Genomic DNA, 26,163 nt, shown 5'->3' on the forward strand with positions numbered 1-26,163 from the left:
CGTACGGTTTCTCTTGAATTATATTTTGTGCGCGCGTGCTTGAACATGTTGCTGGCTATACGGATCGATCGAGTAGTAGTCGTCCATCCCTGTCTAGTTTGTCGGGATGCAGACAGCAGCAAGCAGCAGCTTGCCTGTGTTGATCGATATGATGTCCTGCTCCAGCTTGACAGAAGAGCCGGCCGGCCGGCCGGCATGCACTTGCATAGATGCTTGCTGCCGCTTCTTTCTCGGCCGGCCGGCCGGTTACCTTTAGCAGCTTGCTAGCTGCTAGCACATACTACCTGCTCTACTATGCATGCATTGCATACCCCCGTTGCTAGCTGATCTGTATTAGCTTGATCGATCCATCCATGTGTGTTGCTGTTGTTGGGGTGCAGAGTACGTTGATCAGAATGATCAGCAGTGTCGCATGCAGACCGATGCAGGCAAGCACATGGCTCCAAGCTGTCGGGGATTGAGGGGAAGCTGCCTTTCTCCTTGTCCTTGTCCTTGGACTCGCTCTCGTTGATCTCTCCCCCTTGGACTCTGCTGCGCCTGCATGGCATTTCGCATGTTGCACAGGGAAACCCCTGTTGCCCTGCCCCTCTCGTTGCTTTATTTATCGACCATCTTCATTCGTCCATTCATCTAGTCCATTCACTACCGACCAAGTTCCTAATATTTTTTGTCTCAACGCTTGCTGGTGTGTGTAGTAGTAGTAGCTACTCCGATCATCACTGCATATAGTCTCAGATCACTGCATATGTAGTGCAGGTTAGGGATCTTCAGATAGCATGCATGCATATCCTTGACTTTTGAGCCACCACCCAGGTCACTAAAGCTGTATATTAACCAAATCAAACTAAAAGCTGTATGTCGACTAACCAGCAGTAAATAAAGCATGTCACTAAAGGTTAGTATGATAGATGCACTACCTAATACAACTGCACAAATGGGGGGGCCACCAGATATCTGTTTAATTATATATATGTGTGTGTCTATGTATATATTAAACAAATTAACCCTAGTAATAATAGTACTATTATGTTGCAAATTAAATAAAGCTGTGGCAGAAGGAAGAACGGTATGATGATGGCCGGCAGACATGATGGCTGTATCTTTATTTGCATCATTGAAGATGCAAAAGTTCATATATATATATATATATATATATATATATATATATATATATATATATATATATATATATATACATATATATATACACTTGTAATAATATATATAGTTAACTAGTATATATCTGATCAACAAGACCCCACGCACCCCTTTGCTGTGAGGAGCGAGCTAAATATAAGTACTGAACGATCGATCGATCGATCAAAGACGTACTACGGGTTATCGAGTAAATTACAGAATGTGGATCCGATTATTAAGCGGTCGATCATAACTCATAATAATCAGTCTAGCTAGCTACTGTGTGCCACTCCAATTAACCGATTATAAATGTACTCCCTCCATTCCAAATTATTAGTCATTTTAGTTTTAAATTTCTCGATGTATAGTTTTTGTTAGTTATATATCTAGATATATGTCACGTCTAGATGTAAAGTCTATATATCTCGAAAAGTCAAAACGACTAATAATTTGGAATGAATGGAGAAGAGTCAAGAAGAGGAAGGCTAGTTGGACGGGCAACCTGCTGTTAACTAAATAAAAGCGACGACGAGGAATGTGAGTGAGCAGTGGCAATGTTGGTGGCTGCTTGTTGCTAGTGCTGGCTGTCACATCTATCATATCGATCCACCCATCCATGCCTTGTCGGCCTCAATAACCTGAAGCGATTCGATCAGCTTGCTCTTGGATACATTGTTGAACGGATGGATGGCTGTGATCGATCGAGATGGAGGCATGATATGAATAATGCTCGCTCACACGGCCGGCATGCAGGTTCGTACTGTTCCAGGTGTTAGCTGCATGCATGCTTGTTGATCGATCAGTTCAGATCAGGAGGACCACACTGCTATCGATCTGCTGGTGCCAGGGGCGGATCCAACGTGGGGGCAGGGGGGCTGGAGCCCCCCTACCCCCATAGATCCTTTGGAGCCCCCCTAAAGCCCCCCCCAACAATTTCTAAACCTAGATGAAGAGGAGGAAGGAGAAGAGAGGAGGAAGAAGAAGAGAAAGAAGGAAAAGAGGAAGAAGAAGAAGGGGAGATTGAGCCCCCCCCCCCCCTTTCTTGATCTCCTGGATCCGCCACTGGCTGGTGCTGGCTGATCGATCGATCTGATCAGTGATGATCTATATACTACTGCTAGCTAGGATCGGAGCTAGTACATGGATCAAAACTTCAAAAGCTACAGGCCTACAGCTAGCATTGCTTAGTCGTTTATAAGCAGCTTCTCCAACTAATAACTCTCGATCGATAGATCGATCCATCCATCCATCGGTTAAAGGCAGGCAGCAACGCCGTCAACAGATTTAACAATGCAAGCGACCGACCTAATAGCAGCAGCTTATAACACTTGGCTTCTTGCATACATTGATGAAAAGAAAATCCAAAGATCAGAGAAAGGCAGGATATGATGATGATGGAATTGAATATATAGTAGTCTGGCCTATGTCGCGGCAGCGGCGAGCAGCATGTCCTGGCCGGCCCTGGAAAGCAGGAAAAGCTATAGCATGCATGTGTACATCTCGATCGAGAGCAAGCAGGCAGAAGCAGCACCTGGATAATCAATCCATCGATCGATCCATGGAAAAGACGTAGTACCACTACTACTGTACAGCAGTGGCCAGCCTGCTCTCGATCGCTAGCTTGCTTTGACATGCATGCGCGCACGCTCTCCATCCGGATCTGCTCTCTCGCTCTGTTATGTGCTGTGGTGTGGTCCAAGCATGCAATGCATTAGTATTTGCGTTTCTTAACTTCCCGCCGGCCAGCTTAACTTTAATTTCTCTCTTAATTTGATACATCTGCAACTTAACTTTTCTCCTTGCTTTTTGCATTATATTCTCTCTTTTTTTAATTTCCTTAGCTTCTCTCTCTCCCTGCTTTTCAGATCAGATCCATGTAGCTAGTGGAGAACGAAGCACATTTAGATTCACTTTTTTGCAGTTTAGATTTTTTTTTCACCCAGCCTCCTTGTTTTCAGCATCTGATTTGATTCAGTGGCTTCAGTTGTTGGGTATAATAATCGAAATGTATCAGAGCTCGCGCCAACACTTTCAGATCTCTAGCTATTATTTGCTTGCAAGGACCGGACCAACTATATGTCTGGCACTAATTAGCAGAAATAGTGTGTTGCTCCACAGCAAGTTCATGGTGGATTTCAACCGCGCAAAGACAAACTCAAACACGGGACCTCCCACCTTACGCTCAAAAAGTCATCGGAGCCAAGCGTGGCCCCATGCTAACAGGAAAACTGGAAGAAGCAGACTGCACCGCACCGAGAAGGTCACCGCCCTGTGGTGGTTTGGTGTGGAGTTGAGTTGAGTTTGCAGCCGTGTTGATGCCTCGATCCAACTGGTTACTATTGTGTCAAGTTCGAGCGGAGAAGCGTGGTCGTGTTGATGTCCCAGTCTAACTGGCATTTGTTGTTATTGTTGTGCCTAATCTGGACGTTCTTCTTCTTTTTAATATACTCAGCAGCTCTCCTACCTGGTTCATTTTTTTTTAAAAAAAAAGTTCGTGGTGGATTGCAACAGCACATACTAAGATATATATCCTTTTTATGACTTGATCATTACAGATCGAACACTAATAATTCGATCAAACAGGAGATAAAACCATGAATGTATAGGTACTCCAACCGGGTTAAAGGTGCGTTTGTGGCAAAAATCTCAGCTAGGCCTTGCCTGGTACTCCAACCGGGTTAAAGGTGTGTTTGTGGCAAAAATCTCAGGTAGGCCCTGCCTGCACTTCACTGCATTGTAATAATAAGCAAGATCGATGCAACAAGGAAGAAAAAAATAAACATACCAATAAGGCTAGTCTCAATGCAAATTTCATCAGGAGTTTCATGAGCGTTAATTAGCATCGTTACGTCAACAATTTTGCTGATGTGGCATTGTCATCATGAGGAGAGATGAGAGAAAGTTTCATAAGACTGAAGCAGAAACAAATAATAAGCAATATATAATGCATGCATCAGGTTAGCCTATAAATAAATAAATAAATATAATGAAAGGTCTTTTTACTACTTTGCATATATCATTCGGCGACTGCTTTTGAGCATTATGGATCGCTTTCTTTCTATCAATCCGGTCACGGCCGGTGCGAGTGGAGTGGCGCCAAACGAGATGCCATCAAACGAGTCCACTAGAAGCTTTACTGCTGCTGCCGCTGTCGCTTCATCACTAGCTAGCTAGCTCTTTGCAAAAAGCGACGCCACACTACGGAAACCACGCAATCGCCAATAATCAGCATTCTAATATGTCACTTCACACATTACCGTCCAAATACCACACTTTCATCAACCACACTATGCTAGCTAGGGATTGCTGTCTGCTTGCGTGTGCGTGGCGTCAATATATCCTTTTTTATGAAGTAATAAGTCTACATATTCTTCTTTATTCGAGGGAGAGAGAGAGTGTCTGTGTACCTCTCTTGATCTTATTACCTCTTAGAGCAACTCTAGCAGGATGACTAAATGGGTTTCTATCTTCATATTTGTTCGGTGGGCGCAAAAATTTAATCTCCAGTAGGGGAGTAAATGGGCTGCTATTTTGGTAGGCATTCCAAATTTCTCTCCCCATCCCCCAATTTGGTGCCCCTCTATTTGGACTGCCAACTATGGGCCCCACCAATTTCCTTTTTTTCATTTCCACACCAGATTCGCCAGCTGCCAGGGCGAGCTGTGCCTGATACGCGCCAGGGCGACGCACGCCGCCCCGCACGCCGCCGCCGCCCCCGCCCCGCGCTCCCGCCGACGCCACGCCGCCGGCCGCCCCCGCCCCCGCCGACGCCACGCCGCCGACCATCCTAGCTGCCGCCGCCGGCCTGCCCGCCTCTGGTCCTCGTCCTCCCCGGATCCGCCGCCGGACCTGCCTGCGCCTGCTTCTTGCCGCCGGAGACCAACAGGCTCCGGCACCCCAAGTCGGACCTCGCGGCACGCGGCACCTCCAAGTGCGTCAGCACCTGCGTCCTCTTCGGCTACGGCGCGCCAGACATCGCCGGGGCCTTCAACATCCGGAGGTACTCACCGCTGCTGAATCGCCGATGAGAATCGTTTGTGCTCGTCGATGGATTGTTGGATCATCTTGCAAGATCGATCGCGTCAACGCTCGTTGCTGGTCCCAACTAACCGATCCCCATTTCTTGTTGCCATGGGTGATGCACAGCCCCTGGTGGTGTTCAAGGACACTTTTCACAGCCGTGAAAAGACGCCATCGGCAGCAGGCTACTCTCTCCCAACCTTACATACTCATCAAAGAAATCTGCAAAAACTCCGTAGGCAAGCATTATTAGAGCTGCAGCTGCCTTCTGAACGGGAGAGCCGCCAAGAGCCCCAACCGCATTGAGTCTCTGCCTGAACTACTCTTCATGAGCCTCTAGTGCCGCTGCTATCCGCAAGAATTGAAGAGGGGCGTGGACATCCTAAACCTCCGCCTGAAGTGCTTATTGTTGTACATAGGCTGGGGCGCGAAGTAGTCCAAGTAAAGTCTCTGGTGGCCTCCCTGGATGCCTCTTTGCACACTGTGCCTACCCGGCAACGAGCCACGGAATTTCTTCTCGCTCTGCTTCCTCTTCAATCCAGTAAGAACGGCACCAACCACGAAGAGGTCATCATCATCAGATTCCTCCTCTTCATCTCACCACCGCTTAAGAAGGCTATCCATTTACAATATCTGACCTGTACATATATTAAAATAAGATAATTAGTAGCTAGAGGGAGATGAAGTACTGAAAAGCACAACAAGCTAGCAAGCACACTAAAATAAGTAGGCCTAAAACAGGAGCAGAAGAGCACATTGATTTCAAAGTCACTGATCAATTAAAAAAAATAGGTGCCTGAACTGACTTATATGCATCCAGACATATTCATGAGTGCAACAACCCACAAAACATACTCACAGAAATTATGATAAATAACAATCAAAGTGTCTGCAGCTCTGCATCATGGAAGTGTTGGTGCTAATAGGAAAGGATCCCATATATTTGTTGTGAAAATCATATCAATAGTATTTAAATTACAGGTTTCTGCATTTCCTAACTTTTCATTGATCTTAACATGGCACTCATGGAGAAAACTGAGTAAACATTGAGACAAAAGTTTAAACTTTTTCACCTTCACCTCTTGGCTTGGGGCAGGGGAGAGGCTTGCCGAGGCAGGGAAGGTGAGGAGAAGTAAACCGGGGTGGATCCGAGGAAGGAGGGCAGGATCCTCCTCGCGACGATGGTGGTGAGGGAAGGCTGTGGTGAGGGGGCGCCGTGACGATGGTGGGGAGGCGGCGCTAGACCAAGCAGGGGAGGGACGTTTGGGTGGGGCGTCGGCGCCGGGAGGAGGCAGCCCAGGGTTAGTGGCGCGAGTAGGCGGCCCTGGCGGCGGCCGGCGGGTGGAGCGGGGGCGGCGCAGAGCAGGGTAGGGACATTCGGGTGGGGCGTCGGCGCCGGGAGGAGGCGGCCCTGGCGGGGCCGGCAAGCGGAGCGGGGGCGGCGCCGGCGCGCGCACGGTCGAGAGAACGGGCGTGAAGGGGCGAGCGGAGTTTGTTTGACGTTTCTATGACAGGGTGGACCCATATGTCAGGATGAATAATAGGGAGTGAGTTGATCAGTCCTGCTAGAGTTGGGAACAAATATTAGGTGACTAAAAGTTAGGGGTGGATGACTAAAATGGGATTTAGTCATCCAAATTTAGTCACCCTGCTGGAGATGCTCTTAGGAAAGGTAATTGGAGTACCATATATAGCAAGGTCCTGCAGAAGAGAATATATAATCCTTGTTGTTTTAGGTGCCATTATAGATTTTCAAATGGGCCGGGCACGATGGGCGGCCCGAGGCCCGGCCCTAGGCACGATCGATCGGGCCGCGGGCTGGCCCAGCACGATGGGTGTTAGTGCTTGGGCCGCCACCCCGGCCCATAGTGCCGGCCCGAAGCACGGCACGATAATGGCCGGCCCGATAGCGGCCCATGACATTCAATGGCCCAACAGCCCATCTCCCCTTACCTCTTCCCCTCCCACATATAAATCATCAAACCCTAATTCTACCCTCTCTTCTTTCTCCCCACCCCAAGTCTACAGCCGCCCTCCCTCTCCTCCAATCCCCTCTGCACGCACCACGCCGCCCCAGCCCGCACCCCGCGACGGCCGCCCCCGCCCGCGGCAGCCGCAGCGTCGCCGCCCGCCCCTGTCGTCGCCGCCCCCCGCTCCGGGCCCCGTGCGCCCTTCTCGGCCGTCGCCGCCTCCGGCCCCCGTGCGCCCCCGGCCGGAGGCACCCCTCGGCCGCCGGCCGCCTCCGCCCCCACGTGGCCGCACACCGCCGGCCATCGCCGTCCGGGCCGTCCCAGCCCGATGGGCCGCCAGAGACTGATGGGCCGGTCGGGCCGCCGTGCCGGCCCGGCCCTATAAAATGGCCTTAGTGTCGGGCTTGGGCCGCCAGTTCGGCACGATGGCCCGATGGGCCCGGCACTATCAGGCCCGATGGTCTGATAGTGCCGGGCCGCTTTTGGGCCGGGCCACATCGGGCTAGGGCCGGGCGGCCCATTTGGAAATCTATAGGTGCCATGTTTCTATAAAATAGCCTGCCAAAGCACTTGTAGACTGTGCTAATGCCTTGAACCACTCATTCATGTCGGGTAGATCCGGGAAGTGTAAGCACGGTACTTTTGGAGGAAAAAGGTCGACAAAGAAGGGAGGAGGAGGAAAAAGACTAATGTACCCCGGCCTCTATCTGGCCGCCATTGCACTCGAGTGGTATACTCGAGTTGTGTAGCTGAATCACTCACTCACTTTACAAGTTTAGAATGGGTGTGTTTAGATCCGCGAAAATCTGGTAGAAAAGGTCACATCGGACACTGTAGCACACTGTAGCACTTTTCGTTTGTTTGTGGTAAATATTGTCATATTATAGGCTAACTAGGCTCAAAAGATTCGTCTCGCAACGTACATTAAAACTATGTAATTAGTTTTTTTATTTACCTACATTTAGTACTCCATGCATGAGTCATTTGCTATATTTAATGTTTCGATGTGATGGAAAGTTTGGAAAGTTTAGAAAGTTTAGAGGAGTTTGGGGAAAGTGAACACAGCCAATATGGAACTACGACCACATGACAGCGTGCATAAGCAGCGGCTGCGCCAGCAGTCATCATCATGTGGAGCTGGAGCAGGCAGTCAGTGGTGCGGTAAAGTTCCGATGCATCCCGTAACTTTGCTCCTAGCTAGGTCGTCGTAGGTTTAGTAATAAATTTAAAAGAATGCCCCTTTATTAGCTTTTTTTTATTGAGGCAAAAACATCCCCCTTTAACTTGTCCGTCAGGTAAAAGGGGAAGTGCACGCACGACAGGCAGAAAAACAGTGACAGTTGGAGTGCCACGTCACTCTCATCAGCTGTCGCTGCGCCTGTGGGGCCCACATGCAGTGGCTAGTAACAGCACACATGCAGCAGTCGTAGCTGCTGCCCTGCCCTGCCCTTGTTATATAGCTAGCTAGCGACCCCTTCCAAGCTCGATCAATCACTATATACGCCGCTATAGGTGCTGCTGGTATATAGCAGCTTCTTGATCTCATCATCTCCTCCTATCTAGGACGAAGCAGCAGCAAGCAAGCAAAGCAACGACGTACAATGGCGGATGCGGCGGAGGGTCGGCGGGTGTGCGGCATGCCGGAGAAGGCGCAGCTCCATGTGGCGATGCTGGCGCTGCAGTTCGGGTACGCGGGGTTCCATGTGGTGTCGCGGCTGGCGCTCAACATGGGCATCAGCAAGCTCGTCTTCCCCGTGTACCGCAACATCATCGCGCTCTGCCTCCTCGTGCCCTTCGCTTACTTCCTCGAGAAGAAGGACAGGCCGCGGCTGACGCTCAGCTTCGCGGTCCAGTTCTTCCTGCTCGCGCTGTGCGGCATCACCGCGAACCAAGGGTTCTACCTCCTGGGCCTCGACAACACGTCCCCCACCTTCGCCTCCGCCATCCAGAACTCGGTGCCGGCCATCACCTTCGCCATGGCCGCCGCGCTGCGCATCGAGAAGGTCCGGCTGGACCGCCGCGACGGCGTGGCCAAGGTGGCGGGCACGCTGGCGTGCGTGGCGGGGGCCTCCGTCATCACGCTGTACAAGGGCCCCACCATCTTCGGGGGGCCCGAGGCCGCCTTGGGGCTGCTGGATGATAAGGCGGCGGCGCCCAATGATCTGAAGAACTGGACGCTGGGGTGCGTGTACCTGATCGGGCACTGCCTGTCGTGGTCGGGCTGGCTGGTGCTGCAGGCCCCCGTGCTGAAGAAGTACCCGGCGAGGCTGTCGGTCACCTCCTACACCTGCTTCTTCGGCGTCATCCAGTTCCTCATCATCGCCGCCTTCATGGAGAGGGACGCCGACGCATGGAAGTTCCACTCAGGATCCGAGCTCTTCACCATCCTATACGCAGTCAGTACTTAGCTTGCTTGTAAACTTAATTTATATAGATATATATATATACTTAATTATCAGCTTAATTAATTAATTTGGTGTGTACGTACCTGCGTGCAGGGGTTCATCGCTTCTGGCGTGGCGTTCGCCGTGCAGATCTGGTGCATCGACCGCGGGGGCCCGGTGTTCGTGGCCGTGTACCAGCCCGTGCAGACGCTGGTGGTGGCCATCATGGCCTCCCTCACCCTCGGCGAGAAGTTCTACCTCGGAGGCATCATCGGCGCCGTGCTCATCATCGCCGGCCTCTACCTCGTGCTCTGGGGCAAGAGCCAGGAGAGGGCGCGCCTCGCCAGGGACAGGGACGCCGCCGTCATGCCGCCGCCAGCTGACGCCGCCGGCAGCATCATCCGGAGCGCCAAGCTGCCGTCCAGCACGACGCAGCCGCTCCTGCTGCCATCCTCCACCGCCGAAAACGTCTGATATGATGCAATGCTAGCTATCGACCCAGCATGCACCAGCAGTATTTATATTAATTAATTAGTGGTTTTCTTTCTCATCTTATTGATCCATTCCACGCATGCATGCATATTAATTAAGAGATTTGGTGTGGCGAGCGAGCTGAGCAGACGATGTATGTATGTACGTACGTACGTATGTATGTATGTATGTATGCAGCACTAGTAGCTAGCTAGGATTATTAATTGTTTGGAGAACATGCATGCATATATATATATATATATATATATATATATACGTATATGCATGGTCGGTGTGTAAGTCAATATAATATATATATATTGATTGGTGTGTTCTTGAACCGCCACGCTGCATTTGCACATTACCATGTATATTTGGGACTTTTTCGGTTACATATGGATTCATTCCGGGTCAGAAATGATTGAGAAATATAATAAAAGATAAGGTTTCATTCTGGGTCAAAGCTAATTGCAATAAAATAGGTTTATAATAGCTACATTAAAAGATCGGAAATCAAACCATGAGTCTATAGATATAGAATTAATCCCGGTCTCTTATTGTACCGACTATGAGTCTATTTTGTTACAATTAGTTTTTTATCCGAAACTTGTTATATTTCTTATTATTTTTATTATTCCTGGCTCAGAATGAATCCATGTCTAACCGAACAAGGGCTTAGATGGATTAAAGTAGTAAAGTTTGCTAAAACTTTTAAATCTTGATCAAAATTTAAACCCACCCCGTTAGCGATTATTTTTCATTTTTATATTTAAAAAAAATTAAAATTTCAAAAATATATGGCGGTTTCGAAAAATTTCAAAACTATACCCCTGTCGCCCCCTGCCTGGCGACAGGGGGCCTATCGCCCCCTGGCTGGGCGACAGGACCTAAATGTAAAAAAAATTTACATTTAGGTCCTGGCACCCGGGACGCATTAAACAGCGTACTTGTAAAATCGATATAAAATCGTAGAAAAATCAGAAAAATACAAACTCAACTGTTCTGGATTCTATGAAACAAGATCTACAAATTTTGTTATATAAAGTTTTTCATTTGATCAATGTATCTTGCTCTATTTTAAATACTAGTTTAATGCACTTTTATTTAAATCTCAAGATCCATCCTTTGGATGCAGGTCACCTTTGGCTAGAGTGTTGCATATGGTGAGCATAGGCTTGAACAAAATTGGTAGATCCAGAAAACATTTCTAAAATAAGTTTTTAAATTAAATCTTGAAATATGTCTAGTTTAAATGGGTTATTTATCCATGCTGCTATACTGAGTTTTAGAAGCCATAACTTTTACAGTACCATTATTTTATTTCCTAAGAGCTATAAAAAAAGTTTGGTAAATTTTAGATAAGTATAACTAGACCAAATGAATTATGACTTAGGTAAATGCACTAAATCAAGAAAAATAGTTCTTGTACCTAGAAAAATTTGAAATAATTCATTTGGTCTAGTTGTGCTTATCTAAAATTTACCAAACTTTTTTTGTAGCTCTTAGGAAATAAAATAATGGTACTGTAAAAGTTATGGCTTCTAAAACTCAGTATAGCAGCATGGATAAATAACTCATTTAAACTAGACATATTGCAAGATTTAATTTAAAAACTTATTCTAGAAATGTTTTCTGGGCCTACCAATTTTGTACAAGCCTATGCTTACCATATGCAACACTCTGGCCAAAGATGACATGCATCCAAAGGATGGATCTTGATATTTAAATAAAAGTGCATTAAACTAGTATTTAAAATAGAGCAAAATACATTGATCAAATGAAAAACTTTATATAACAAAAGTTGTAGATCTTGTTTCATAGAGTCCAGAACAGTTGAGTTTGTATTTTTCTGATTTTTCTAAGATTTTATATCTATTTTACAAGTTTGCTGTTTAATGCGTCCCGGGCGCCAGGACCTAAATATAATTTTTTTTACATTTAGGTCCTGTCGCCCAGCCAGAGGGCGACAGGCCCCCTGTCGCCCAGGCAAGGGGCGACAGGGGTATAGTTTTGAAATTTTTCGAAACCGCCATATATTTTTGAAATTTTAATTTTTTTTAAATACAAAAATGAAAAAAAATCCCCCGTTAGCACTCAGTAGTGAAACCCGGCCGGAGCAGACGACGATGATGCATTATCCATAATAACCAACTTGGGCCACGAGCATGCTGATCCATTCATTGGAACGAGTAGGGGTGCTTTTGGGCTTTTGGCCCAAGAATTGTCCTGAATGAAATATGCGTGCGCGTATCCTAGAAGCCACCTTTTCAGTTCAGTGGTTTCCCAACCCTGAGAAAGATGATACGAGTACGGTGCCTGTCACTAGAATAAAGGATCTCCAAGATACACTATCCAGTTGCTGTAGTATTGGAGAAGTGTCTAAGCATGGACAGAATACAGATGCCATCTTGGTGATGAATTAAAGGTGGATACCCCTCTATTCCATCTGCCACATCTACCCGTTGTACGCTGCGAATTCACCAAGATAGAATTCCATTAGAGGATCCTTACGGTCTATTGTCCTCAACTATTCCAGCAAGTTGAATGATGCAAGCATTTCTCTATGTGTAGCAAACCTTTCAGCATACTTTTGCATCACTTCTCATCATGGCCTTCGGAGCTCGAAGCATCTATTCATATTATTTTCTACAAATAGAGGCTCGCTAGTTGTTGAAATAATCTTGATGTTCAATTTCATCTCACCTGACAAAATCTAGTCAGTAATTTTCTATTGTTTGCCTTTCAGATGCAAGGGTTGAGCAATAATAATCCATACAAGTTTTCTCGTCTTAAGAATTAACAATTGTTCATGAATATAGACCGCCAAGATGCCGACAAGATTCTTTGTTTGGCCTCTTTTTAAAGAGCCACTCTTGTTGAAATAATGGAGGTTGTTATGGGTCCTTACCAATGACTAATGTGTTTTGTTTCCTATTTAAATTAATAATCCATACAACTTTCCAATTTATGTTAACCTTGCAGTTTGGATGTACAGATTTATGGTTTGTCGATGTGGGTCCTATAAGGTAGAAACTTGAGCGATATGAATAAACTCATTTGCAGAGTGAATATTATCTTGAATTTATTCTTCATGTTAATGCCTCTGCCCTGGAGGTTTTAACTGTATATACCACTCGAGATATGCATGAGCATGCTGGAAAGGTTGCTAAATGCTGCCGAACTCAAAAAAATTCCCAACATTTAGGTTTTATGTTGGCTAAGACATAATATTGGTGCAAGATAAGTACGTTGTGCAAGTTGCTCTTTTATTGGCGTCATGTAAGTATATCTTTAATATTTTTCTTCTAATTTAAAATCTTGTATAGTCATTTTATACAAGCTCTATTACAGGTCTAAGTTTGGCAGAATGTGTCCTGAGGCAGTACAGATAATCAATACTCCTTGATGGAGGTTGGCTCTTTCCTCTCTGAATCAGAACTTGTGCCGTGTAACCACCATCCTCCTCATCCATGGCCCCTATTACCCATGCCGCCTCTTTTGAAATTGTGAGTAATGACACCAGCAAGCATAACATAGCTATGAACCCCTCCAGCCGGCGACAGGGATGGCAAGCTTTAACAAATATGGCACCATTTATGCCATTTCGAGTGATTTTGGTGATCGTATGACAACGCAATTAATGGGACTAATGGTTTTGTTAAGTGAACATTTCTAGATCCCAGGGATGAAGTAAAAAGGCCATACAAAGTAATACACGAAGAAAGAACTCAAAGAAACGCTGAATTGGATGAGTTCTGCAGAAAACAGGAGCACCGGAAGAACCGATGCATGTAGCATCGGTGCATCCGATGGTTGTCGGAAATTCCGACGCCCTGCCATCGATGCAAGTCTGAGCACCAAATGGAGATCAAGCGAAGACCAAGTCAAGATAGCCAAGTCACCGGTTGAACCGACAGAGTCAAGCTAGGCATCGGTGCATTGGATGTACTGTGTTCCAGAGACGATGCAAGTTGCGTAGGAGTCAAGCCTTCAGCACCGGTTGAACCGATGGTGCATCGGAGCATGGCGTCAGTGCAATGACGTCAACAGAAGTGGGAGGTCCAACAGCTAGTCCTGGCGCTGTGTGTGACCGGTTTAACCGACGCCCTATGCATCGGTTCAACCGGTGGTCCATGGAGGCACTGCAACTGTGTCAGGAAGCCAACGGCTACTTCAGTTGCTGTGAGTGACCGGAAGTTCCGACGTTCCTGCACCGGAAGTTCCGATGCCTACGCAGAAAACTGGCCAACGACTAGTAACGGCTCTCTTGAGTTGGTGGCCTATATATATGTCTCACCCCGGCCATTTGAAGATTGCTGGAGTCCCAAGACATCTCATACACATCCAAGAACACCTCCAAGCCATCCAAGAGCATAAAGATCAAATCCTTAGTCCTTAGCACAAGATTTGTGAGTGTAAGTGCTAGATTAGCTCTTGAGTGAGTGTACAAGCAAGGTTTAGATCCTTGTGGCTGGTTCTAGAGTGAACCAAAAGTGTATCCCGGTGCGCCGACCTCCTTGGAGCTTTGGTGGCTCGCCGGCAAGTCTATGACCCTCTGGCTTGGTGTGGAGCGGCGTCGACGACATTGTGCGGGGGACGGAGACCCCTCCTTCGTGGGCAATCTCCCTTAGTGAAGATCGGGATCAAGGTGACCGTGATTGTGTTCACGGAAGAGACTTGATTGCCGGGAAGCGATACTCTTTGTGAGTGCTTCAACAACGTGGACGTAGGGGCGCCTTTGTGGCAATCCGAACCACGGGATAAATCCTCGTGTTGAGAGTTCACTTCCTCTCATCCCTCTCTTTAAGCTTCCGCATTTCTTATTGCAACTTGAGTGCCTTTACTTTCATAGAGTAGTATCTTGATAGGATTGGCAATAGGTTGCTAAATTCTTTTGGGATGAGGATTTTACACTAAGGTGAACCGTAGTTGCACATCTAGATAGCTTGTTTTAGTTTAAGTTTTGTGCAAACTAGTTGGAGCCATAGGTTAAGGTTTTTAGAGTGCCTAATTCACCCCCTCCCCCTCTCAGGCTAAAGCACCCGATTGCTTTCAATTGGTATCAGAGTCGGGACTCACTTCTCTCACAAAAAAGCCAATTTCATTGGCAAATTTGTGTTTACCGGCTCATTAGATCGGTAGGCTTCACCGCCTAATGAGTTAGCTCTTAGGGGGAAAGGATGGATCCTTTTAGACCCGCTCCACGGTTCGACGGCACGGGGTTCCAATGTTGGAAGGTTTTGATGCAAGCCCATCTCCAAGCAACGGGATTAAATGTTTGGAGAGTTGTGAGTGAAGGTGTAAAAAATAATGGTCAACAAGAGAAGCAATATGATGTCACCACTAAATGCATAATCTTGTCTTCTCTTAGTGATAATGTGTTCAATCGTGTTTATTCTTGTGAAAATGATAAAGCGCTATGGAAGACTATCATTAAGAACCATGAGGGCACGGAGGATGTTGCCAATGAAAGATATCATGTTCTCATTGATAAGCTTAATAGCTTTAAGCAACTTGATGATGAGAATGTCGAATCAATGTACTCACGCTTGAACACTCTTGTGAATGAGATTAATTCCTTATGTGTGAAGCAAATTGAAGACTTGGAACTCATTCGCAAGATCCTTCACTCACTCCGAAGGCCGGACTATGATTTGGTGACCACAATTCTATATGAGAAAGAGCTCGACACGATGACACCAAATCATGTCCTCAACAAGGTGATTGCCCATGAGCTACGCAATGACATCAAGGCAAAAGCACCATCTTTTTCACCAACACATAGCGCACTTGCATGCAAACAACTCAAGAAGTTGAAGAAGATGGCCATCAAAGGTAGCTCAAGTGATGAGAAAGAAGAGGATGCAAGAAGCTCCTCAAATGATGAAAAATAGCCAATGAACCCCAAGCTCTACAAGCAAGTGAAGAGGATGAACAAATGCTTGAAGGTAATCAATTCAATGGGGTATATGGTCTTCCTCAAAGATGGGCATCACCATCAACTCATGAAGGTTAAGAAGAAGTTCAAGAAGAACAGGCAAAAGAAGAAGAAGAAGCCCAATCATGAATCATATGCCGTATTTGGTGAATGGGTAAGCGGTGATGAAGACTCAAGTGCAAGTTCAAGTGATGAATCAAACAAGAAATTCACCACCCGCATGGGATCATCATCCAACACTTGCTTTATGGCCAAAAGTATGGATAGCAATGTAAGTGATGATGACTCCGACTCTCCTTCAATTGATGAGCTTCTTGATCTTGTTCATGAGCACCAAAAAGCCATTAAGAAGCAATCAAAAGAAATTAAAAACCTTAATGCTCTCAATGATCTAAATTCTTCTCTTGCTACAAATTTTGAAGATTTGATGTGCAAATTCATATTGCTTAGTAAGGAGCATGAAGAGCTCAAATTAAAATTTGAGAGCAATAATGATACTAATGACTCTTTGGAAAAGAAGCAAACTATCCCTTGTGCAATTCCTATCTCTAGGGTAGATGCTTCAACTTCTTGCATTGATTTAATTGATGATTCTTACTCTAACCCTTGCAATGAGAAATGCTATGAGAATGTTGTTGTAGAATCATGTAATGATCTCATTGCCAACGAGAATGATGAGCTCAAGTAAGAAGTAGAAAGGCTCATGAAGGACTTGTATAGATTGAAGGGCAAAGGCATAGAGAGCAATGTCCAACATTCTCAAGATAACCGTGAAGACATGGTGAAGAAGCTTGAGAAGGGGTCCACCGTGACTTGCTCCAAGTGCCGCAAAGAAGGCCACAAGTCCAATAAGTGTCCTCAATCAAGGAAGAAGCTTCCGGATGAGAAGAACAAGAAGAAGCTCACAATCAAGAGTTCTCTCATCTACACCAAGCCCAACCGGAGGAACAAAAGCAATAGCACCTCCTATGTGATCAAAAAGAAAACCAATGGCAATGTGGTTGCTCACAAGGTTGGGAAGAAGGAAAGGAGTTGGAACCACTCCATTTGGGTGCCCAAGGACATTATCACCAATATGAAGGGGCCTCAAATGGTGTGGGTTCCAAAGGAGACTTGAAGCCCAAAAATGGCTTCGGGGGATTTGGAGGCTTAGCTTACAAGTTGAAGTGAAGATTCAAGTCAAAACAAGCTAAGCTCACAACTTGGACATTTGTTGCCCAAATCCCCCATAAGGTAATGGTAGCTAGATTTCAATTCAAGCATCATGTAGCTCCTAGTGTTATATATGGTGGGTTGCTTGTGTCATGCTAACCCATGAGCAACCTACATGGTTTGATAAGTGTGTAGAAAGCTACACAAAGTTATCCTTCATGGTACATGGATCTCATGAGGTATGTATTTCATATGTGTACCATGAGCATAACCTATATGGTAAGCTTCCCAATTGTGTCAAAATCAATGTGCATACATTTGCTTGGTGATTCAAACACTAAATGCACACATTTAGGGGGAGTTCATCCTATGGCTTGTGATTTTGAGACTAACATGTTTCCAACTTTATCTTTTGTAGTCTCATGTGGAGTTAACATTCTAAGAGAATGTTATTCACGATCAATGTGAACAAACAACTCTATAAGTGTTTAGATAAATTGTGCTTTCATGTATATTGAGCCATGCTCTATGTGCTCATACATTTGCTTAACCTTAGCGTACCAAGTGCTCTTCTTTTAAAGACTTTTAATTAGTTGCAAGTCACTTTCAAATTGGTACATGCAAGGTAAACAATCCCCTAGAGGTATACAAGGTTCTAAATTCATTCAATTGGTATCTTTGTCATTCCTTATTATTTTAGAGCTACCTCCGTGCATGATATGATCTAAGCTTTCTAGTTATAACATCTAGTTGTGCACTTGATTTTCACATTATCATTTTGTGCACATACTTATGGAAAGCTTAGCTCATGTCATGCTAGTTTCGTGATTTTGTGATCCACCATAGTAAATTTTCAATTGGTATCTTCATTGATATCATACAATTGGATCATAAGTCATGGAACTAACTCCCTAGGCTACTAATCTTATCTTGAGCTATATTGTTTTGCAAGACCTTTTAGGTGCATGACCTTTTAGGTGATTTGATTCCAAAGGGGGAGAAATGTGGATCAAAGCAAGTTATTTTCTCAAGGAGGAGAAGCATATCCCAAAGGGGGAGAAATGCCAAGTGAATCAAGTCATGAGGGAGAAGTAGCGAGATAGGGGAGGAACAAAAGGGGGAATCATGGTTTTAGAGGGAGGCCAAGCCGTCATTGGATGATGGTAAGCATCCAAGAAAGTGTAAGTGGTTCAATTTGACAACTTTTGCAAATTTTATGCTTGCTTTGACTGTGTTGTCATCAATCACCAAAAAGAGAGAGATTGTAACAAACATGGCACCATTTATGCCATTTCGAGTGATTTTGGTGATCGTATGACAACGCAATCAATGGGACTAATAGTTTTGTTAAGTGAACATTTCTAGATCCCAGAGATGAAGTAAAAATGTCATACAAAGCAATACATGAAGAAAGAACTCAAAGAAACGCTGAATTGGATTAGTTCCGCAGAAAACAGGAGCACCGGAAGAACCGATGAATGTAGCATCGGTGCATCCAATGGTTGTCAGAAGTTCTGACACCCTGGCATCGGTGCAAGTCTGAGCACCAAATGGAGATCAAGCGAAGACCAAGTCAAGATAGCCAGGTCACCGGTTGAACCGACGGAGTCAAGCTAGACATCGGTGCATTGGATGTACTGTGTTCCAGAGACGATGCAAGTTGCGCAGGAGCAAAGCCTTCAGCACCGGTTGAACCGATGGTGCATCGGAGCATGGCGTCGGTGCAATGACGTCAACAGAAGTGGGAGGTCCAACGGCTAGTCCTGGCGCTGTGTGTGACCGGTTTAACCGATGCCCTATGCATCGGTTCAACCGGTGGTCCATGGAGGCACTGCAACTGTGTCAGGAAGCCAACGGCTACTTCAGTTGCTGTGAGTGACCGGAAGTTCCAACGTCCCTGCACCAAAAGTTCCGATGCCTACGCAGAGAACTGGCCAACGGCTAGTAACGGCTCTCTTGAGTTGGTGGCCTATATATATTCCTCACCTTGGCCATTTGAAGATTGCTGAAGTCCCAAGACATATCATACACATCCAAGAACACCTCCAAGCCATCCAAAAGCATAAAGATCAAATCATTAGTCCTTAGCACAAGCTTTGTGAGTGTAAGTGCTAGATTAGCTCTTTAGTGAGTGTACAAGCAAGGTTTAGATCCTTGTGGCTGGTTCTAGAGTGAACCAAAAGTGTATCCCGGTGCGCCGGCCTCCTTGGAGCTTTGGTGGCTCGCCGGCAAGTCTACGACCCTCCGGCTTGGTGTGCAGCGGCGTCGACGACATTGTGCGGGGGACGGAGACCCCTCTTTCGTGGGCAATCTCCCTTAGTGAAGATTGGGATCAAGGTGACCGTGATTGTGTTCACGGAAGAGACTTGATTGCCGGGAAGCGATACTCTTCGTGAGTGCTTCAACAACGTGGACGTAGGGGCGCCTTTGTGGCAATCCGAACCACGGGATAAATCCTCGTGTCGAGAGTTCGCTTCCTCTTATCCCTCTCTTTAAGCTTCCGCATTTCTTATTGCAAATTGTGTACCTTTACTTTCATAGAGTAGTATCTTGATAGGATTGGCAATAGGTTGCTAAATTCTTTTGGGATGAGGATTTTACACTAAGGTGAACCGTAGTTGCACATCTAGATAACTTGTTTTAGTTTAAGTTTTGTGCAAACTAGTTAGAGCCATAGGTTAAGGTTTTTAGAGTGCCTAATTCACCCCCTCCCCCTCTTAGATTAGAGCACCCAATCGTGTAACGAACATGGCACCATTTATGCCATTTCGAGTGATTTTGGTGATCGAATGACAACGCAATCAATGAGATTAATGCTTTTGTTAAGTGAACATTTCTAGATACTAGGGATGAAGTAGAAAGGACATGCAAAGCAAAACACGAAGAAAGAACCCAAAGAAACGCTGAATTGGGCGAGTTCTACTGAAACCAGGAGCACCGGAAGAACTGATGCCCCTAGCATCGGTGCATCCGATGGTTGTCGGAAGATCCGACTCCCTGCTGTGTGGCCCAAGTCTGTGCGCCTTTGGAGATTAAGTGAAGCAACAAGTGAAGCACCGGATGAACCGATGGTGTCAAGAGAGGCATCGGTGCATTGGATGTACTATGTTCAAGAGATGATGTCAAGCGCGCAGGAGCCAAGTCTTCAGCACTGGTTGAACCGGTGATACATCGGAGCATAGCACCGGTGTAATGACGTCAGCAGAAGAGGGACGCCCAACGGCTAGTTCAGTTGTTGTGTGTGACCGGTTGAACCGACACCCTAAGCATCAGTTCAACCGATGGTCCCTGGAACTGCTGCAACTATGTCAGAGAAGCCAACGGCTACTTCGGGTCTGAGAGTGAACGGATGAACCGACGCTACCCCCATGCAGAGGCATCGGTTCATCCGATGGTACGCAGATTTTTGCTGACCGTTGGAGCGACGGCTCCTCGACTTGGAGGCCAATATATATGGCATCCCCCAGCCATTTGAAGCTTGCTGGAGTTGCTAGAAGTCACACACACACCCAAGATCATCTCCAAGCCATACAAGAGCCCATTGATCAGATCCTTAGCCTTTAGCACTAGCCTTGTAAAGTGTGAGTGTTAGATTAGCTCTTAGTGAGTGAGATTGCAAGGCCTTGAGCCTTTGTGCTGTGGTTCTTTAGTGAACCAAAAGAAGAGCTTGGTGCGCCGGCCCCTTGGAGCTGTGAATCTCGCCGGCAACGTCATCGACCCTCCAACTTGGTGTGGAGCGGCGACGACACTTTGTGCGGGGGACGTGGAGACCCCCATCCTTTGTGGAGAAGCTCCTTAGTGGAACCCGGGGCCAAGGTGACCGTGATTGTGTTCACAGAAGAGACTTGGTGGCCGAGTAGCAATACTCTTAGTGAGTGCTACAACAACGTAGATGTAGGTGTGCCTTTGTGGCTAACTGAACCACGGGATAAACACCCGCGTCAAGAGTTTGCTATCTCCTATCCCGCTGATTAAGCTTCCGCATTTCATACTAGCAATTTGTATGCCTTTACTTTCATAGAGTATTTTCTTGATAGGAAAGGCTATAGGTTGCTAAACTCTTTTGGGATAGGGGTTTCACACTAGAACAACCATAGTTGCACATCTAGATAGCTTGTTTTAGTTTAAGTTTTGTGCAAACTAGTTGGAGCCATAGGTCTAAGTTTTTTAGAGTGCTTAATTCACCCCCTCCGCCTCTTAGGCTAGAGCACCCGATCCTTACAAGTGGTATCAGAGCCGGCACTCACTTCTCTCACAAAGAAAGCCAATTCCATTGGCAAATTTGTGTTTACCGGCTCACTTGATCGGTTAGGCTTCACCGCCTAGTGAGTTAGCTCTTTTATGGGAAGGGATGGATTCTCTAGGACCTCCTCCACGTTTCGATGGCACGGGCTTCCAACGATGGAAGATTTTGATGAAATCACACCTCCAAGCAAAGGGCCTAAATGTTTGGAGGGTAATGAGTGAAGATACTAAAATCAATAGTCAAGAAGAGAAGCAATATGATGTCATAGCCAAGTGTGCTATTTTAAAATCTCTTGGTAAAAATGTGTTCAACCGTGTGTTTGCATGCGAAAATGCTAAAGTTTTATGAAAAACTATTTGTGAGAACCATGAAGGCACAAAAGATGTTGCAAATGAAAAATATCATGTTCTCATTGATAAACTTAATAGCTTCAAGCAACTTGATCATGAAAATGTCGAAACTATGTACTCACGGTTGAATATTCTTGTGAATGAGATTAACTCTTTAGATGTGAAGAAAATTAAAGATTTGAAACTCATTCGCAAGATCCTTCACTCACTCCGAAGGCCGGACTATGATTTGGTGACCACAATCTATATGAGAAAGATATCAACACAATGACACCAAATCAAGTCCTCAACAAAGTGATCGCCCATGAGCTACGTCATGATATCAAGCCAAGAGCGCCACCTTCTTCACCAACACATAGTGCACTTGCATGCAAGCAAGTCAAAAAGTTGAAGAAGATGGCCATCAAAAGGTAGCTCAAATGAAAAGGAAGAAGAGGAGGCATGCCAGAGCTTCTCAAGTGATGATCAAGAGCCAATGAACCCCTACCTTTAGAAGCAAGTAAAGAAGATGAATAAATGCTTGAAGGAAATCAACTTCATGGGGTATGTGGTCTTCCTCAAAGATGGGCCTCACCATCAACTTATGAAGGTTGAAAAGAAGTTCAAGAAGAATAAGCAAAAGAAGGAGAAGAAGCCCAAGAATGAATCATTTGACATATTTGGTGAATGGGTTAGCGGTGGTGAAGAATCAAGTGCTAGTTCAAGTGATGAATCAAACAAGAAATTCGCCACCCGCATCGGATCATCATCAATCACTTGCCTTATGGCCAAAGGTATGGATAGCTATTTAAGTGATGATGACTCCGATTCTCCTTCAATTGATGAACTTCTTGACCTTGTTCATGAGCACCAAAAAGTCATTAAGAAGCAATCAAAAGAAATCGAAAACCTTAGTGGTCTCAAAGATCTAAATGCTTCTCTTGCTACAAATTTTGAAGATTTGATGTGCAAATTCAAATGGCTTAGCAAGGAGCATGAAGAGCCCAAATTAAAATTTGAGAGCATTAATGATACTAATGACTCTTTGGAAAAGAAGCAAACTATCCCTTGTGCAATTCCTATTTCTAGGGTAGATGCTTCAACTTCTTGCATTCATTTAATTGATGAATCTTGCTCTAACCCTTGCGATGAGAAATGTAATGAGGATGTTGTTGTAGAATCATGTGATGATCTCATTGCCAAGGAGAATGATGTTCTCAAGCAAGAAGTGGAAAGGCTCATGAAGAACTTGTATAGATTGAAAGGCAAAGGCATAGAGAGCAATGTACAACCTTCTCAAGATAACCATGAAGACATGGTGAACAAGCTTGAGAAGGGGTCCACCGTGACTTGCTCAAAGTGCCACAAAGAAGGCCACAAGTCCAACAAGTATCCTCAACCAAGGAAGAAGCTTTCGGATGAGAAGAACAGAAAGAAGCTTACAATCAAGAGTTCTCTCATCTACACCAAGACCAACCGGAGGAACAAAAGCAATAGCACCTCCTATGTGATCAAAAAGAAAACCAATGGCAAGGTGGTTGCTCACAAGGTTGGGAAGAAGGAAAGGAGTTGGAACCACTCCATTTGGGTGCCCAAGGACATCATCACCAATATGAAGGGGTCTCAAATGGTGTGGGTTCCAATGGAGACTTGAATGTCCAAGAATGGCTTCGGGGGATTTGGATGCTTAGCTTACAAGTTAAGTGAAGGTTCAAGCCAAAGAAGCTAAGCTCACAACTTGGACATTTGTTGCCCAAGTCCCCCATAAGGTATTGGTAGCTAGATTTCAATTCAAGTATCATGTAGCTCCATTGCTTTTTTGCTAGGTTGTTTGCATACATTGCATCTCCTAGTACTATGTATGGTGGGTTGCTTGTGTCATGATTCTAACCCATGAGCAATCTACATGGTTTGATAAGTGTGTAGAAAGCTACACAAGGTTACCCTTCATAGTACATGCATCTCATGAGGTATGTATTTCATATATGTACCATGAACACAAGCTATAGGGTAAACTTTCCTAATTATGTCAAAATCAATGTGCATACATTTGCTTGGTGATTTAAATACTAAATGCACACATTTAGGGGGAGTTCATACTATGGTTTGTGATTTTGAGACTAACATGTTTCCAAGTTTATCTTTTGTAGTCTCACAATGGAGTTAACACTCTAAGAGAATGTTTCTCACGATCAATGTGAACAAACAACTCTATAAGAGTGATTAGATAAATTGTGCTTTCATGCATATTGAGCCATGCTCTATTGAACTTAAATGCTCATATCTAAGTTCATAGGCTATGTGCTCATACATTTGCTTAACCTTGGTGTATCAAGTATCCTTGACCTCAAAGACTTTCAATTAGTATTCAACTTCATTTGGTATCATTTGCAAGTCACTTTCAAATTGATACATGCAAGGTAAACAAATTTCCCCCGGAGGTATGTAAGGTTCTAAATTCTTTCAATTGGTATCATTGTCATATCCTATTTATTTTAGAGCTACCTCCGTGCATGATATGGTTTAAGCTTTCTAGTTGAAACATCTAGTTGTACACTTGATTTTCACATCATCATGTTGTGTACACACGTGTGGAAAGCTTAGCTCATGTCATGCTAGTTTTGTGATTTTGTGATTCACCATAGTGAATTTTCAATTGGTATCTTCGTTGATATCATACAATTGGATCATAAGTCATGAAACTAACTCCCTAGGCTACTAATCTTCTTTTGAGCTATATTGCTTTGCAAGATCCTTTAGGGCAAGGCCTTTTAGGTGATTTGATTCCAAAGGGGGAGAAATGTGGATCAAAGCAAGGCATGTTCCCAACAAAGAGGGAGAGATGTTCCCAAGAAGGAAAAACATTCCAAGGATCAAGTCAACATATGAGAGAAGAGTTGCAAATGGGGGAGGAACAAAAGGGGGATCATGGTTTTAGGGGGAGGCCAAGCCATCATTGGATGGTGGTAAACAATCCAAGCAAGTGTAAGTGGTTCAATTTATCAATTCTTGTAAATTTTATGCTTGTTTTGATTGTGTTGTCATCAATCACCAAAAAGGGGGGAGATTGTAACGAACATGGCACCATTTATACCATTTCGAGTGATTTTGGTGATCGAATAACAATGCAATCAATGGGATTAATGTTTTTGTTAAGTGCAAAACACAAAGAAAGAACTCAAAGAAACGCTGAATTGGACGAGTTCTACTGAAACCAGAAGCACCGGAAGAACCGATGCCCCTAGCATCGATGCGTCCGATGGTTGTCGGAAGATCCGATGCCCTGCTGTGTGGCCCAAGTCTGTGCGCCTCTGGAGATTAAGTGAAGCAACAAGTGAAGCACCGGATGAACCGATGGTGTCAAGAGAGGCATCGGTGCATTGGATGTACTATGTTCCAGAGACGATGTCAAGCGCGCAGGAGCCAAGTCTTCAGCACGGGTTGAACCGGTGATGCATCGGAGCATAGCACCGGTGTAATGACGTCAGCAGAAGAGGGAGGCCCAACGGATAGTCCAGTTGCTGTGTGTGACCGGTTGAACCGACACCCTAAGCATCGGTTCAACCGATGGTCCCTGGAACTGCTGCAACTGTGTCAGAGAAGCCAACGGCTACTTCGAGTCTAAGAGTGACCGGATGAACCGACGCTACCCCATGCAGAGGCATCGGTTCATCCGATGGTACGCAGATTTTTGCTGACCGTTGGAGCAACGGCTCCTCGACTTGGAGGCCTATATATATGGCATCCCCCGGCCATTTGAAGCTTGCTGGAGTTGCTAGAAGTCACACACACACACCCAAGATCATCTCCAAGCCATACAAGAGCTCATTGATCATATTCTTAGCCTTTAGCACTAGTCTTGTAAAGTGTGAGTGCTAGATTAGCTCTTAGTGAGTGAGATTGCAAGTCCTTGAGGCTTTGTGCTGTGGTTCTTTAGTGAACCAAAAGAAGAGCTTGGTGCGCCGGCCCCTTGGAGCTGTGAAGCTCGCCGGCAACGTCATCGACCCTCCAACTTGGTGTGGAGCGGCGACGACACTTTGTGCGGGAGACGTGGAGACCCCCATCCTTTGTGGAGCAGCTCCTTAGTGGAACCCGGGGGCCAAGGTGACCGTGATTGTGTTCACGGAAGAGACTTGGTGGCCGAGTAGCAATACTCTTGGTGAGTGCTACAACAACGTGGATGTAGGTGTGCCTTTGTGGCTAACCGAACCACGGGATAAACACCCGCGTCAAGAGTTTGCTATCTCATATCCCGCTCATTAAGTTTCCGCATTTCATACTAGCAATTTGTATGCCTTTACTTTCATAGAGTAGTTTTTTGATAGCAAAGGCTATATGTTGCTAATCTCTTTTGGGATAGGGGTTTCACACTAGAACAACCATAGTTGCATATCTAGATAGCTTGTTTTAGTTTAAGTTTTGTGCAAACTAGTTGGAGCCATAGGTCTAAACTTTTTTATAGTGCATAATTCACCCCCTTCTCCTCTTAAACTAGAACACCCGATCCTTACAAATG

General features: G+C 45.4%; 1 protein-coding gene across 1 annotated transcript; it reads left to right on the forward strand.

Moving 5' to 3' along the window:
* The first annotated feature begins 8,604 nt into the window (after positions 1 to 8,604).
* LOC120679276 (protein WALLS ARE THIN 1-like) lies at positions 8,605 to 10,175 on the forward strand. The gene is made up of 2 exons (XM_039960821.1): positions 8,605 to 9,523; positions 9,626 to 10,175. Exons 1-2 carry the CDS (start codon positions 8,729 to 8,731, stop codon positions 9,983 to 9,985), a joined length of 1,155 nt encoding a protein of 384 aa, XP_039816755.1. The 5' UTR covers positions 8,605 to 8,728; the 3' UTR covers positions 9,986 to 10,175.
* The last annotated feature ends 15,988 nt before the right edge of the window (positions 10,176 to 26,163 follow it).

This window comes from Panicum virgatum, chromosome 6N (assembly GCF_016808335.1).
Source record: "Panicum virgatum strain AP13 chromosome 6N, P.virgatum_v5, whole genome shotgun sequence".
NCBI classification, from domain to species: Eukaryota; Viridiplantae; Streptophyta; class Magnoliopsida; order Poales; family Poaceae; genus Panicum; species Panicum virgatum.

What these genes read in the sequence shown, in the direction of transcription:
- LOC120679276 (XM_039960821.1), top strand. Translation starts at nt 8,729, where the DNA reads ATGGCGGATGCGGCGGAGGGTCGGCGGGTGTGCGGCATGCCGGAGAAG. An exon ending in TCTTCACCATCCTATACGCA is followed by an intron (nt 9,524 to 9,625) that starts GTCAGTACTTAG and finishes ACCTGCGTGCAG; the next exon opens with GGGTTCATCGCTTCTGGCGT.